This window comes from Cherax quadricarinatus, chromosome 78 (genome assembly GCF_038502225.1).
Source record: "Cherax quadricarinatus isolate ZL_2023a chromosome 78, ASM3850222v1, whole genome shotgun sequence".
NCBI lineage: Eukaryota > Metazoa > Arthropoda > Malacostraca > Decapoda > Parastacidae > Cherax > Cherax quadricarinatus.
Window position 1 is genome coordinate 5,949,282 of NC_091369.1, and position 17,405 is coordinate 5,966,686.

Genomic DNA, 17,405 nt, shown 5'->3' on the forward strand with positions numbered 1-17,405 from the left:
ATACACGGTTCAACTATTTGTGGTTGCAGCGGTCAATTTTCAGATCCTGGTCCTGCCTCCTAACTTGCCCCACTCCAGATTCACTCCTTTGTAGCCTCCTGGGCCCCTGTCATACCTACTATTTATACTGTGTATGGAGCCTGCCTCCACCACTTCCTCGACAAGATCATTCCATACACGATAAAGTACGATAAGGCTTTTGAAGCTAGTAGAGTGGACCTAGTTGTGACCAACAAAGGCAGGGCCAGATGTGACTAATGCAACCACATATCAGTGAGTACACATATGTACAGTATATACAATGGACTCTCTGTTATCGGTGGGTTTTTCGGCGCCCGGTTATCGGCTGTTTTGGACGCGTCCGTCCACTGGCTGGGGCAGCTTGGACTTCAGTTTGGCTCTCTCTCGGTGGCTGAGGAAGCTTCTGCTCATACATCCATTATTATTATTATTATTATAATCAAGGGGAAGCGCTAAACCCGGAGGATTATACAGCGCCTGGGGGGGATGTGGAAGGCATTCAGGCTTAATTCGGGGAACTGGAGCACAGATCCAATTCCCTAAATCAAGAGCCCCTCACCAACATCAAGGAACCTTCCTTGAGGGGTGCTCATACATCCAAACATTTCGCTTGTTTACCATTGTTTTTAGTGATTTTTCTTGCAGTGCAACTGTGAAATAAGTAAAGGTGGCTCCAAAGAAAGTTCCTAGTAAAGTTCCTGTGGTAAAGAAAGTGAGAAATGCCATGGAATTAAAGCATGAAGTAATAGAAAAGTTTGAGTGGTATGAAGGTGATGGACCTTGCCAGGATGTACAGCAAGAATAAATCAACAATTACATCCATCCTGGCAAAGAAAGAACAAATCAAAGACACTAATGTTGCAAAAGGAGTAACTTTTCTAACTAAACAAAGGCCACCAATAATGGAAGAGATGGAAAAGTTATTATTATTGTGGATTAAAGATAAAGAATTAGTGGGAGACAGTGTTGTGGAGATGATCATTTGTGAGAAGGCAAAGCAGTTGCATGAGGATATTTCTTATGGGAAATATTAATTTGGTTATCAGCCGACCTTCTGGAACGGATTACGGCCAATAACCGGGGGTCCACTGTATATTTAATTTTACTTTAAATTTTTTTTATTTATAATTAAAAATTTAATGCACCTGAAGTCTCCCAAGGAGGCAAGGGGACCTGAAAAAAAAAAGAAAACACACTGTCATTCAGTTAGTGTCTTGCCAAAAGAATATTGACATCATGGTTCAGTTGGCCCTTTGAGCTGCAACATTCCACCCTGTCCTGTGTACAGGGACTCTCCATATTGTTTCCTTTACATCTAAAGTTCTGTTGACATTTGTTTATACAATACACATTTTATGCAGGCAATTGTATGAGTGAATTTATGGGCTTGATTTATGGAAACTACGAGGCCAAAGAAGAAGGTTTTAAGCCAGGTGGGGCCTCCCTACACTCGATGATGACGCCCCATGGGCCTGATGTCGACTGCTTTAATGGTGCCTCCACAGCAGAGCTAACCCCAGTCAGAGTTGCTGATGGAACACAGGTAAATTTTGCTACAATAGTGAGCATGTTCCATATAACTTGTCTTAGAGGGATAAATTTTAATTTAGTGTTTGACATAGGATATTTCCACCAGCTGCAGAGGTTTTTTATTATTAGTTCTGGAAAATTCTTTTCATACATAAATATATATATATTTTTAATTTGTATAGATGTTATTTGTAGGACCCTATGTATATGCATCAAACTGGGATTTTTTTTATTACGTATATCCATCAATTTTTTTTTATAATAAGTCTGCCGTCTCCCACCGAGGCAGGGTGACCCAAAAAGAAAATACTTTCATCATTCAACTCTTTCACCTCGCTCACACATAATCACTGTTTTTGCAGAGGTGCTCAGAACACAACAGCTTAGAAGCATATACGTATAAAGATACACAACATATCCCTCCAAACTGCCAATATCCCGAACCCCTCCTTTAGAGTGCAGGCATTGTACTCCCATTTCCAGGACTCAAGTCCGGCTATACAAAAATAACCAGTTTCCCTGAATCCCTTCACCAAATATTACCTTGCTCACACTCCAACAGATCGTCAGGTCCCAAATACCATTCGTCTCCATTCGCTCCTATCGAACACACTCACACATGCCTGCTGGAAGTCCAAGCCCCCTCACCCACAAAACCTCCCTTACCCTTTCCTTCCAACCTTTTCGAGGACGACCCCCTACCCCGCCTTCCTTCCCCTACAGATTTAAATGCTCTCCATGTCATTCTACTTTGATCCATTCTCTCTGAATGACCAAACCACCACAACAACCCTTCTTCAGCCCTCTGACTAATACTTTTATTAACTCCACACCTCCTAATTTCCACACTCTGAATTTTCTGCACAGTATTTACACCACACATTGCCTGTAGACAGGACATCTCCACTGCCTCCAACCGCCTCCTCGCTGCTGCATTCACAACCCAAGCTTCATACCAATATAAGAGTGTTGGTACTACTATACTTTCATACATTCCCTTCTTTGCCTCCACATATACCTCAATGCACCACTCACCTTTTTTTCCCTCATCAATTCTATGATTAACCTCATCCTTCGTAAATCCATCCGCCAACACATCAACTCCCAAGTATCTGAAAACATTCACTTCTTGCATACTCCTCCCCAATTTGATATCCAATTTTTCTTTATCTGAATCGTTTGATACCCTCATCACCTTACTCTTTTTCTATGTTCACTTTCAACTCTACCTTTACACACACTCCCAAACTCGTCCACTAACCTTTGCAATTTTTCTTGAGAATCTCCCATCAGCAAAAACCAACTGTGTCAATTCCCATTTTGAATTCGATTCCCCATAATTTAATACCACCCCTCTCCCAAACACCCTAGCATTTATGTACTTCTTTTACAACCCCATCTATAAATATATTAAACCACCATGGTGACATTACACATCCCTGTCTAAGACCTACTTTTACCGGGAAGTAGTCTCCCTCTCTTCTACACACCCATCAATAATATTAACTCAAATTTCAGGTCATGACATTGATTTTATCTGTTCATAGTGTGTTTTACATCACCTCTAGTTTCAAATTGTTGGTACTTTTTTTTTTTTTTTAGATAAAAAAAAAATAAATACTGGCCTGAATACAGTGCTACCTTAAGTTGCTAGTGTGGTATCAGTTTTGCTACTTCTAAAGATCTAATGTACAGTAATTTCTGTGTTGTTTCTGTTGTCCTTTTAGTCTCGTTTTATATTTGCTTTCCTGTCTCATTATTAATGTAGCTTTTGGAGTATGTTGAGTGGCTTAACATTATTGTCTCCTACAGTCCTTCATGTTTGAGACTTCACTGGGATTGGGCCTGACACAGTGGGGTGAAGAAACTTGCCGTAAAATTGACTCTGACTACTACAAGTGTTGGCAAGGTCTCAAGAAGAGTTTTGACTTAAACTGGAAACCAACTCCAAAGAAGTAATAATATTTTTTGTGAAACCTTGGAATTACCTATGTATCAGTATATTGATACTTTGTCTTTTTGTACTGTTTTTGTTGCCCCAATATGCACGTATGCAAGTTATTGTTAATTAGCCATTGTAACTTGAGGGCCACCATTTTTGTCTACTTTCATCTTTACTTTATAGTACTATAGTTTGTGCGTATTAAAATTTTGCTTTACTACACTGAAATTCAACTAATCCACATTTATGTATAATGACTTAAAATTTATTTTTATTTGCTACTTGGAGTGACTTCTGAACTGTTATATCTGTGCACCTCTACAAAGACTGATTATGCATGAATGATAAGTTTTTCTTTCTTGGGTCACCCTACCTCAGTGGGAGATAGGCAGTGTTTTGAAAAAAAAAATTAGTTTTTTAACTCTACAGTCATCTCCCACAAAGGCAGAACGACACAAAGAATAAAACATTCAAGTGATTCTTTCCAGAAGTGTGCTGATATTAATCAGAATTTTATCTTTTAAATCTTTAATTCCTTCCTAATACAGCGGAACCTCGGTACTTTAACTTAATTTGTTCCAGAAGGCTGTTAGAGTACCGAACGAATTTTTCCCAACCAATTTTCTTTTTTGGTTGGCTGTTATCACTAATCTCTGTAGGCTTCATGGTGACTTGTTTATACAAATATAAAAAACACCAAAAAATGTGAAGAAACACGAAATAGTTTACAGTGAAGTTCTGGCAGGTCGTGTTTGTTTGGTAGAGTGCTGAACAAACAGTCGACAACCGAGCAATTTTTTTTACCGAACAAAGTGTTTGAATACCGAATTGTTTGAGTACAAGGTTCCACTGTATTTGGGAGAGAAATATATTAATTACTTTGTACTGTCAGACTAAACTCAAATAGTATTTCCAAGTTTAGACTTGTATATTCTGTGTATTTAGTTTTTAGAAAATATACTATAATAGATATATTACACAATATTTGATGCTATTCACAAATATCCTAAGCCTTGGTTAGTACCATAAACAAACAGCTTTTGAGTTATTGGCTTGAAAAATGTCAAAACATCTGTATGCAGTACGTATTTAAAAAAATCATTAATAATAATTTTAAAATTTTTCCACTTTTCTGCAAATACAGTATAATAGTGTAAATCTAACCAAGACAGGACTCACTGCAGTAGCTTCAAAGTGAATACATTTATTTAAAAAATATACAGAAAACCACCTGTTTGGAAGTAAGAGTTGCATGCAAGTAACATTGCTAAAGAGAAGACTATGATGGCTTCAAAAAAAGGTTGGACAAGTATACGAGAGGAAGTGGTTGAGTGAGAGTCAGACTTGTCTACCATGGACCAGTAATCTCTCCAGTTTTCCTCCTCTGTTTTGCAATATAATTGTGTACTTTTGACATGTAACAAATATTTAAAATCTCAAGAGTTGATGTTGGAGAATTAAGTACAATAAGTCATTAGGTTCTTGGAAACTGCAACTTTAAGCAAAACTACGTATAACGAAACCAAGAGCCCTTCTAATATCCACACCTCACTGTCCACCTTAAAACTTCTAGTTTTGTTTGTCACACTTTGACCAAATATCAGAGGCACACACTGCACCTTTAGCACTTATTACAACAGGGTAAATCAAGGCATAAATAAAATTTTAAGGAGCTCCTCCTACCACCATACAGTTCAGAAACAAACAATAGCAAATGTGGCTTGCTTGCTGAGCACTTTCATACTGCACAGGTAATTGTCATGCATTTATATGATTATCGTATACTTAATTTTTTTTTTTTTTTAAAGGCTGTATCACTGCACTACATTAATGGGGAAGTACTAAATCCACAAGTCATACAGAGCCTGGAAAATGGGAGGTAATCAGTTTGATTCAAAGAAGGGGAGGGTTCCTTGGATCAAGGGTCCTTCACCAGCATAAAGGTCCCTCTCTTTTCCGTTTAGATGATAGATTTAGTAATTTTGTTTTAGTCATGGGGAAATGCTAATCCTGTAAGAATCATGCAGTGCCTTAGGACTGGGAGGTAAACAGGTTTGATCTGAATAAGGGAAAGGTAACCAGATTTTTGTAAAAATAAATTTACTTTTTTCTTATGGATTGACAAAATGTATTAATTAGTTTTTAATTTTTAACTAATTTAGTAGACTTGCTCTGCTAGTTTACATGTGTATTAACATGTTAGGCAAGATTTAGTAATATTGTTTTAAGCATTAGTTACAGGGCAAATTTAAAATTTCCAAACGTACAAATTCCACATATCCCGGCTATAAAGCAAGAATTACATTTGATAAACCAGCGAGACCAATTTAAGAACAAATTATTACTTTGTGTGAAATATTAATAGCATGCTTTTTTAACAATATTTGTAAATAAAAATAGGTAATCCTCAGATGTTATTCCTTTTCCTTGTGTTTGAAATTATGTTGGGAATCATAATTATCCAATAACATTTTGATCTTTGTGCAAGTTGCTGTTTCCAACAGCTAAACCACCGTTCCAGTCATGAAAATATGTACTAAAATGGGTATCCTGAAATATCTGCAAGCAAGTGGATCAACTAACTAGATATATAGCTAGAGACCTATTAACCCTTTAAGTGTTCTCCATTCCCCCCAAAATTCACACAATTTTTGTGACCTCAAATTTACTACATGCCACCAATTTTGGCTAGGCTCAACTCTTAGCACCTAGAAAAAAAAAAATTCAGGCCCACACATTGGCTCAGTAGGACATTTACCCAGTGATACTTCAACATGAGAATTTGACTCGTAGAGATAAAGCAGATTTTGCTTCCATGCAACCAGTGAGGAAAGTGATCACAAAAGTGAATTCTCAGGATCTGAACTCAAGAAAATGTGACACCAGAAATGTCAGTCAAAATATTACTATACTGGTAACTTCAGGCTTTGACAGGCAACAACCACTGAGATGAGAGGTGCACAATCAGAAAAATTAGTGATTGGAGCAATGTGTCCTGGACTAGCACTGATAAGTACAGTAATTAAATTATGCTTATCAAGTGCTAAACCCAAAAGGGTCACATAGCTACAGTAATTAAAGAGTGGGCTAAAGCCTAACAGTTTAAGACGACTATTTAAACCAATTTTATTGATATACCATATAAAATATATACATATTGAAGTACACTCTACACTGTTATACAAGTTTTGCATTCAGACAACTGGAGAGGGTCAATTATGCTGCAAAGAATTACACGAGGAAGGAGAATGGGTTAAAAAACAAAAATGGTTAAGAAATACATACGAGTGATCCATCAAATAAATTTCTCTATAAATGTTGATTGTAAATGTATTCTGCTTGCACAAATCAAAGTTAAAAGTCTTTACTAGAAACAGTTTAGATGTTAAATTCAACAAGTATTACATAGGAAGTCTGTATTTTTCATTTGAGAATACTTTTATACCCTTCTACCGTGTATTAACTTGATCTCAGCACCTGGTAAAATCATAACTAAAATGATGACTAAATAATGAACACAAACCTTATCATAGGATAATCAATGAATAAGATATTTTGGAGCTTGAACCTTGGAGGATTTATGAGAAGCTGATGTAATGGCTCCAGTTCTTTGTGGTAGCTTTGTCTTCACTTGGGAGCCACTTGCAGTATGACTTGAAGCCTTAGGCTTTAATGCAGAACCTGAACCTACAGAACTGGGATTCACATCCACTGGTAATTTTAATCCTCTAGCAATCTGTGATCTAGGCACTCCTTTGGTTGATGCTACCAAAGATGAACGCATATCCTTGGTTAATTTAGAGTCTGTGGTCTCTCTTGAAGTTACTGGGTGCTTGAGTGAAAACTTTTGAGGTTCTTTTGGAGTTTTAAGTTTCTTTGTTTCAACTGTTTCTAGTAACTTTACAGGTTCAGTATCAAAGTAGTATTTGGAATTAGGTTTTACAGAGTTACTCTTCAAAGTGTTTATATTCTTTTGGATTAATGGCTGAGGAACTAATGATCTTCTACTAGGAAGGCTCGAAACTCCAAGAACAGGCCGCAGTGGAGTTTTCTTTCCATGAAGTGCACGAGGTCTATTATTAACTTGAGACATAATCTGCTTACAACTTGGATCACTTTTTCTTTTGTTTTCTTTACCCTTGACCATGGATCGGTTAATTACTGGTAGTGTTCTGGTATCGGTGGCATCCTTTGTCTTTGTTGTACCAACAAGTTTCTCTCCTAATTTCAAAGCAGAATTATTTGTGTTATTTTTATCTGTAGCATCTTTAACACTAAGAGTTGACAAAGGGACTCTTGTACCATGAGGAGATTCACTCCTACATCTTATTATTTTTACTTTATCTTGCATAACCTGTGAGGACTTGTTGTACACTCCAATGGATCTCTCAGTAATTAAACTCTTTCTACTTAATGGTTTCATAGCCTGTAAACTGTGTTTTCTGTTTTCAGCTGCTTTATGATGTTTCGATGTATTACACTCAGTCTTTGCATCAACATTAATTTTATTATTAGACTTGCATGATGCTCTCATTTTACCTTCTCCTTTTGACTGACATTCTGCATCATTATTGTGGAACAGTCGATTCTCCCCGTCACCAGTTTTCAGTCCTAATTCCTTACCATTATGGCTCTCCAATTGAACACTCTCAGTACAAGTCCTCAGTGCTGGCTTCTCACCATTAACAAGAGCATCATTCAGCTGATTTTGATCAGCTGAATTAAAGGCCTCCATTATATTCTTTGGTTGAAGATCCATGTCAGTGGCCAAATTTTTAGCATCAATAACTTCAGATTTAACATGGAGATCACCTCCAATTGATAAAGCCAATTTTTGCTTTTCAGTAAAACCTGAAGTTTTTTGTTGTGCTTCAGCATTGTCACAAGCTTCCTGAATTACATTTTTGGTTGTATTTTTACTTACATTGCTCACATGAGCAGTTTCTTCTCTTGGTATATCTTGGTTTGAGCTTTTAATTGTTGCTCCTCCGTGATCAAATACTTTACAATCCTTTTTTTGTATATGTGCAACACCAGTACAAACTTTTTCATCTATACTGGTGTCCACTTGAGCTTTAGACATTTTCCCTTGTCCAAAAGATTCAGGATTATGATAATTCTCTACCAACTGTTTCTGATGTGAGGAAATTTGCTTGAAGTTACTGGTACTCTGGTCATGCAAGTTTGCCATCATTTTACCATCTTTACTAGACTCTTGAGAGAATTCTTGCCACAATGGAGTACCTGTTATAAAAGGTAATAATAATTTATGTTGAATCTTAAAATAGTAAATTCTGCAGACTCCTAAAACAAAATGTCAAAAAAATATTTAAATGTAATGATGAAATTGAAATTATCTGTAATAAAATTAACAATTCTAGGTAGTAGGTTGGTCGACAGCAACCACCCAGGGAGGTACTACCGTCCTGCCAAGTGAGTGTAAAATGAAAGCCTGTAATTGTTTTACAAGATGGTAAGATTGCTGGTATCTTTTTTTTCCATCTCAAAAATATGCATATATATATATACACACACACACAGACCCTCCTGGGTTTTCTTCTATTTTTCTTACTAGTTCTTGTTCTTGTTTATTTCCACTTATCTCTATGGGGAAGTGGAACAGAATTCTTCCTCTGTAAGCCATGCATGTCGAAAGAGTCAACTAAAATGCCAGGAGCAAGGGGCTAGTAACCCCTTTTCCCGTATGTATTACTAAATGTAAAAGGAGAAACTTTTGTTATTCTTTTTGGGCTACCCCGCCTTGGTGGGATATGGCCGGTGTGTTGAAAGAAGAAGAAAATTAACAACGAACTAAATATATGCTAGCTTTCCTTTGCAGTCTTTCACTACTGCAACTCCTAAAGGGAGGTTTCCTTGACAATGGTGAGGGCCTTTTTTTTTTTTTTTTTTTTTTTTATTATCACACTGGCCGATTCCCACCAAGGCAGGGTGGCCCGAAAAAGAAAAACTTTCACCATCATTCACTCCATCACTGTCTTGCCAGAAGGGTGCTTTACACTACAGTTTTTAAACTGCAACATTTACACACCACCTTCAGAGTGCAGGCACTGTACTTCCCATCTCCAGGACTCAAGTCCGGCCTGCCGGTTTCCCTGAACCCCTTCATAAATGTTACTTTGCTCACACTCCAACAGCACGTTAAGTATTAAAAACCATATGTCTCCATTCACTCCTATCAAACATGCTCACGCATGCCTGCTGGAAGTCCAAGCCCTTCGCACACAAAACCTCCTTTACCCCCTCCCTCCAACCTTTCCTAGGCCGACCCCTACCCCGCCTTCCTTCCACTACAGACTGATACACTCTTGAAGTCACACAGTTTCGCTCCATTCTCTCTACATGTCCGAACCACCTCAACAACCCTTCCTCAGCCCTCTGGACAACAGTTTTGGTAATCCCGCACCTCCTCCTAACTTCCAAACTACGAATTCTCTGCATTATATTCACACCACACATTGCCCTCAGACATGACATCTCCACTGCCTCCAGCCTTCTCCTCGCTGCAACATTCATCACCCATGCTTCACACCCATATAAGAGCGTTGGTAAAACTATACTCTCATACATTCCCCTCTTTGCCTCCAAGGACAAAGTTCTTTGTCTCCACAGACTTGTAAGTGCACCACTCACCCTTTTCCCCTCGTCAATTCTATGATTCACCTCATCTTTCATAGACCCATCCGCTGACACGTCCACTCCCAAATATCTGAATACATTCACTTCCTCCATACTCTCTCCCTCCAATCTGATATCCAATCTTTCATCACCTAATCTTTTTGTTATCCTCATAACCTTACTCTTTCCTGTATTCACCTTTAATTTTCTTCTTTTGCACAACCTACCAAATTCATCCACCAATCTCTGCAACTTCTCTCCAGAATCTCCCAAGAGCACAGTGTCATCAGCAAAGAGCAACTGTGACAACTCCCACTTTATGTGTGATTCTTTATCTTTTAACTCCACGCCTCTTGCCAAGACCCTCGCATTTACTTCTCTTACAACCCCATCTATAAATATATTAAACAACCACGGTGACATCACACATCCTTGTCTAAGGCCTACTTTTATTGGGAAATAATTTCCCTCTTTCCTACATACTCTAACTTGAGCCTCACTATCCTCGTAAAAACTCTTCACTGCTTTCAGTAACCTACCTCCTACACCATACACCTGCAACATCTGCCACATTGCCCCCCTATCCACCCTGTCATATGCCTTTTCCAAATCCATAAATGCCACAAAGACCTCTTTAGCCTTATCTAAATACTGTTCACTTATATGTTTCACTGTAAACACCTGGTCCACACACCCCCTACCTTTCCTTAAGCCTCCTTGTTCATCTGTTATCCTATTCTCCGTCTTACTCTTAATTCTTTCAATAATAACTCTACCATACACTTTACCAGGTATACTCAACAGACTTATCCCCCTATAATTTTTGCACTCTCTTTTGTCCCCTTTGCCTTTATACAAAGGAACTATGCATGCTCTCTGCCAACCCCTAGGTACCTTACCCTCTTCCATACATTTATTAAATAATTGCACCAACCACTCCAAAACTATATCCCCACCTGCTTTTAACATTTCTATCTTTATCCCATCAATCCTGGCTGCCTTACCCCCTTTCATTTTACCTACTGCCTCACAAACTTCCCCCACACTCACAACTGGCTCTTCCTCACTCCTACAAGATGTTATTCCTCCTTGCCCTATACACGAAATCACAGCTTCCCTATCTTCATCAACATTTAACAATTCCTCAAAATATTCCCTCCATCTTCCCAATACCTCTAACTCTCCATTTAATAACTCTCCTCTCCTATTTTTAACTGACAAATCCATTTGTTCTCTAGGCTTCCTTAACTTGTTAATCTCACTCCAAAACTTTTTCTTGTTTTCAACAAAATTTGTTGACATCTCACCCACTCTCTCATTTGCTTTCTTTTTACATTGCTTCACCATTCTCTTAACCTCTCTCTCTTTCTCCATATACTCTTCCCTCCTTGCATCACTTCTACTTTGTAAAAGCTTCTTATATGCTAACTTTTTCTCCCTTACTACTCTCTTTACATCATCATTCCACCAATCGCTCCTCTTCCCTCCCGCACCCACTTTCCTGTAACCACAAACTTCTGCTGAACACTAACACTACATTTTTAAACCTACCCCATACCTCTTTGACCCCATTGCCTATGCTCTCATTAGCCCATCTATCCTCCAATAGCTGTTTATATCTTACCCTAACTGCCTCCTCTTTTAGTTTATAAACCTTCACCTCTCTCTTCCCTGATGCTTCTATTCTCCTTGTATCCCATCTACCTTTTACTCTCAGTGTAGCTACAACTAGAAAGTGATCTGATATATCTGTGGCCCCTCTATAAACATGTACATCCTGAAGTCTACTCAACAGTCTTTTATCTACCAATACATAATCCAACAAACTACTGTCATTTCGCCCTACATCATATCTTGTATACTTATTTATCCTCTTTTTCTTAAAATATGTATTACCTATAACTAAACCCCTTTCTATACGAAGTTCAATCAAAGGGCTCCCATTATCATTTACACCTGGCACCCCAAACTTACCTACCACACCCTCTCTAAAAGTTTCTCCTACTTTAGCATTCAGGTCCCCTACCACAATTACTCTCTCACTTGGTTCAAAGGCTCCTATACATTCACTTAACATCTTCCAAAATCTCCCTCTCTCCTCTGCTTTCCTCTCTTCTCCAGGTGCATACACGCTTATTATGACCCACTTTTCGCATCCAACCTTTACTTTAATCCACATAATTCTTGAATTTACACATTCATATTCTCTTTTCTCCTTCCATAACTGATCCTTCAACATTACTGCTACCCCTTCCTTTGCTCTAACTCTCCCAGATACTCCAGATTTAATCCCATTTATTTCCCCCCACCGAAACTCCCCTACCCCCTTCAGCTTTGTTTCGCTTAGGGCCAGGACATCCAACTTCTTTTCATTCATAACATCAGCAATCATCTGTTTCTTGTCATCTGCACTACATCCACGCACATTCAAGCATCCCAGTTTTATAAAGTTTTTCTTCTTCTCTTTTTTAGTAAATGTCTACAGGAGAAGGGATTACTAGCCCATTGCTCCCGGCATTTTAGTCGCCTCATACAACACGCATGGCTTACGGAGGAAAGATTCTTTTCCACTTCCCCATGGACAATAGAAGAAATAAAGAAGAACAAGAGCTATTTAGAAAAAGGAGAAAAACCTAGATGTATGTATGTATATATGCATGTGCGTGTCTGTGAAGTGTGACCAAGGTGTAAGTAGGAGTAGCAAGATATCCCTGTTATCTAGCGTGTTTATGAGACAGAAAAAGAAACCAGCAATCCTACCATCATGCAAAACAGTTACAGGTTTCTGTTTCACAGTCATCTGGCAGGACGGTAGTACTTCCCTGGGTGGTTGCTGTCTACCAACCTACTACCTACTCTTGACCCAAAGAATTAGACCTTCCCTCCTTGAGATCAACCCTGACTACCTCCCATTCCCAAAGGCATTGTATGGCTTTTACTAGTTAGCACTCCTACTCCTCCCAGTGAATGTTATAATTTCAGTGTCACACAGCATATTACCTGAAATTCTTAAGAATGCATAAAAAATTACATCAATATACCTGGGGTATACCTGGAGGGTGTTCCAGGGGTCAATGCCCCAACAGCCTGGTCCATGAAAAGGCCTCGAACAATTTTTTTTAAACTCCTGGCCGTCTCCCACCAAGGCAGAGTGACCCAAAAAGTTTTTCTTCTTTTCACATTTAGCGATTTATTCAGAAGGGGTTACTAATCCCTTGCTCCCGGCATTTTAGTAGCTTCTTGCGACATGTATGGCGTACGGAGGAAGGATTCTTCTCCACTTCTCCATAGAGAACAGAACAAAATGCCTTTACTTAACCTATAATGCAAACTTACAGCAAAGTGGTACAGGCACTTCAAATGTGGAAGGCTGCTGATGATTACACATACAAATTTAAAATTATGACTGGATTGTGCAGTAAGAAAAAAGAAAACATAGCAAAGCATTACAGTTTGTCATGTTTGTGGATTTCTAAAGGAGTGACAAAAAAAAAAATTGTTTTACTGTATAAACAAAAAACTCAGAGAACTCAAGAGTGTACACATGAAAGTTTAAATTACTACTGGACTGGACACTAGTAACATAGCCAGGTAAATGAATTCATGTCCCATTTGTCAGGAGTTGTTAGTTAGAGCCTCAAGAGGCTTAAAAAAAAAAAATTGTAATAATAATTACATGGAGGCAAAGAAGTGAGTTTCCTGAGTACAGTGGTACCAACACTCTTGTATGAGTGTGAAGCATGGGCTGCAAATGTTGCAGCAAAGAGAAGATTGTAAGCAGTGGAGATGTCATGTCTAAGGGCGTAAATATTATGCAAAAAATTCGTAGTGTGGAAATTAGGAGATGTGCAGTTACTAAAAGTATTATTCAGAGGGTTTAAGAGGGGTTGTTGAGATTGTTTGGTCATTTAGAGAGGATGGAGCAAAATAGGATGACTCAGAGGATGTATAAATCTGTAGGAAGGAAGGAGGGGTAGGGGTCATCCTAGGAAAGGATGGAAGGAGGGGGTAAAAGAGATTTTGTGTGCAAGGGGCTTGGACATACAGCAGGCATGTGTGAGCATGTTAGATAGGAGTGGAGATGAACGGTTTTTGGGACTTGATGAGCTGTTGGAGTGTGAGCAGCATATCTTGTGAAGGGATTCAGGGAAACCGGTTAGCCGGACTTGAGTCCTGGAGGTGGGAAGTACAATGCCTACACTTTAAAGGAGGGAGTTAGGATATTTGCTATTTGGAGTGACATCTGAACTGTCCTATCTGCACACCTCTGCAAAGACAGTGATTATATGTGAATGATGGTGAAAGTGTTTAATTTCTTTTTTGGGTCACCCTGCCTCGGTGGGAGACAACTAGCATGTTAAAAAAAAAATAATTACCATTATTTTGTTGCTCAGGTAATGAGTCTGTGCTAGCAACACTGACTACACGTGACCGTGACGAAGGGGCAGAAATGGGTGTTGGGGCTGGGCCTTCCATTCCTACCACACGTGAAAATGCCGCACCTCCCATTGCTGGCGTACTTGTGATGCGTGGACCAATAATAGGTCCCTCACATCTGAAAATGTTACAATAATAATAAATAAGCATTAATCCTAGTCATGTACTGTACCAAGATAAAGGCTCTTTTCTAATTTTCTTACATTACCTTTCATAACCCCATTCATATGAAAAACTATGGAAACTGTGGCACAATTCTGGCATACTCCTACATTTAGATATGCTAAGATTCTGAAATGGTCCCACAGTTGTTCATTGAATTAAGCCTACATACAAAAAATTAACAGCTGAACTCACCGAAAGACATCTGGTGTTGACATACCAATACCAGTGATTATGCGTACTTCTGGAGTTCCAGGACGTTCATTTTCTGCAACAGAATAAAATGTTTCACAAGTTATCTGTATCTAAAATACAGTGAACCTGACTCTTTCATTAATTAAAAGCATTTAAAGTATGTACTGTACATAAAAGTTGAAGACTACACATTAAAAAATAGATATGACACACACCTATGCTGCTGACAGATCCAAATGAGGGATGTACAGATTTTCCATTATTACCCAGGCTTCCTGTATCACAGTCTCCCATGTGGATGTGGCTTACACTTTGTAAACCATCTAAAAAAGATAAGCAAACCTTCAATGCTATGCATAAAAAAATTAGTGGTATCCATTCCATAGCAGATTCAGATATTTTGAACCATGATTTGTAATACTCACAGAAATATCATCATTGATACATTGTTGGTTATTGATTAACCTGGGTTAATAACTCTTGCAGTTTTATAGCCCAGATAAATCTAGCAAATTAATTTTTTCTATGAGGTTAAAATTCACTCCCACTATCCAATTCTACTACCCTCAAAGGAGGTTCGTTGATGCTGGTGAGGGGGCTCTTGAACTAAGGAATTGGATCTGTGCTTCAGTTCCCTGAACTGAGCCTGAATGCCTTCCATCCCCCCCCTTCACAGACACTGTATAATCCCTATGGGTTTAGAGCTCCCCCATGATAATAAAAAAATGTAAATGGAGGACAAACAGGTGAAGGAGGGGTGGGAATATCTGCAGTTTGGATGGGTATCTTAACTGTAGTATCACCATGCCTCTGGCAAGACTGTCATGGTGAAAGTATTCCTTTTTTTTTTTTTTTTTTTTTTTGGTCACCCTGAATTGGTGGGAGATGGCTTATGTATTAAAAAAGAAACTGTATACGTATAATGTAAACATCTGAAGTAGTTGTAGCAGAATTATAAACCAGACAACTTCATATATCAGCATTTGATAATGACCCAGGATGAACAGTAACATCTACAAGCTTTTCCTTCTTCTGTGTGGGTTAGTTGCTAATTGTTCTAGCCATTATTGTGACTTATTCTTTGGCTCATAAAATCTTGCATCTCAATCTCTACTTATGTAAAAACCCATCAAATTAATTAATAATCATAATGTTTAGTGCAGTACTTGCAGTTATTACCTATATAATATAGTCTTCTTTCTTCTTTCAACACACCGGCCGTATCCCACCGAGGTGGTGTGGCCTAAAAGGAAAAACGAAGTTTCTCCTTTCAAATTTAGTAATATATACAGAAGGGGTTACTAGTCGCTTGCTCCTGGCATTTTGGTCGCCTCTTATGACACACATGGCTTACGGAGGAAGAATTCTGTTCCACTTAACCATGGAGAATATAATATAGTATCTTTGTGTATCTTTGTAAGAGAAGTAAATGCGAGGGTCTTGGCAAGAGGCGTGGAGTTAAAAGATAAAGAATCACACACAAAGTGGGAGTTGTCACAGCTGCTCTTTGCTGATGACACTGTGCTCTTGGGAGATTCTGAATAGAAGTTGCAGAGATTGGTGGATGAATTTGGTAGGGTGTGCAAAAGAAGAAAATTAAAGGTGAATACAGGAAAGAGTAAGGTTATGAGGATAACAAAAAGATTAGGTGATGAAAGATTGGATATCAGATTGGAGGGAGAGAGTATGGAGGAGGTGAATGTATTCAGATATTTGGGAGTGGACGTGTCAGCGGATGGGTCTATGAAAGATGAGGTGAATCATAGAATTGATGAGGGGAAAAGAGTGAGTGGTGCACTTAGGAGTCTGTGGAGACAAAGAGCTTTGTCCTTGGAGGCAAAGAGGGGAATGTATGAGAGTATAGTTTTACCAATGCTCTTATATGGGTGTGAAGCATGGGTGATGAATGTTGCAGCGAGGAGAAGGCTGGAGGCAGTGGAGATGTCATGTCTGAGGGCAATGTGTGATGTGAATATAATGCAGAGAATTCGTAGTTTGGAAGTTAGGAGGAGGTGCGGGATTACCAAAACTGTTGTCCAGAGGGCTGAGGAAGGGTTGTTGAGGTGGTTTGGACATGTAGAGAGAATGGAGCGAAACAGAGTGACTTCAAGAGTGTATCAGTCTGTAGTGGAAGGAAGGCGGGGTAGGGGTCGGCCTAGGAAAGGTTGGAGAGAGGGGGTAAAGGAGGTTTTGTGTGCGAGGGGCTTGGACTTCCAGCAGGCATGCATGAGCGTGTTTGATAGGAGTGAATGTGCTGTTGGAGTGTGAGCAAAGTAACATTTATGAAGGGGTTCAGGGAAACCGGCAGGCCGGACTTGAGTCCTGGAGATGGGAAGTACAGTGCCTGCACTCTGAAGGAGGGGTGTTAATGTTGCAGTTTAAAAACTGTAGTGTAAAGCACCCTTCTGGCAAGACAGTGATGGAGTGAATGATGGTGAAAGTTTTTCTTTTTCGGGCCACCCTGCTTTGGTGGGAATCGGCC

The 17,405-nt window shown here is 38.9% G+C and overlaps 2 protein-coding genes across 2 annotated transcripts in view; one reads left to right on the forward strand and one right to left on the reverse strand.

The window, feature by feature from the left end:
- Positions 1-5,903, forward strand: part of hgo (homogentisate 1,2-dioxygenase) — a 49,805-nt gene extending 43,902 nt beyond the window's left edge. Inside the window, exons 9-10 of the mRNA XM_070101607.1 lie at positions 1,383-1,564; positions 3,364-5,903. Coding sequence (XP_069957708.1) covers positions 1,383-1,564; positions 3,364-3,510 — 329 coding nt within the window. The 3' untranslated portion in view covers positions 3,511-5,903. The remainder of the gene's footprint in view (positions 1-1,382; positions 1,565-3,363) is intronic.
- Positions 5,904-6,603: 700 nt separating this feature from the next.
- LOC128701581 (uncharacterized) overlaps positions 6,604-17,405 on the reverse strand; it is a 37,888-nt gene continuing 27,086 nt past the window's right edge. The window contains exons 15-18 of the mRNA XM_070101529.1: positions 15,139-15,246; positions 14,924-14,996; positions 14,506-14,684; positions 6,604-8,737 (exon numbers count right to left, since the gene is read on the reverse strand). Of these exons, the coding sequence (XP_069957630.1) occupies positions 7,032-8,737; positions 14,506-14,684; positions 14,924-14,996; positions 15,139-15,246 (2,066 nt within the window). The 3' untranslated portion in view covers positions 6,604-7,031. The remainder of the gene's footprint in view (positions 8,738-14,505; positions 14,685-14,923; positions 14,997-15,138; positions 15,247-17,405) is intronic.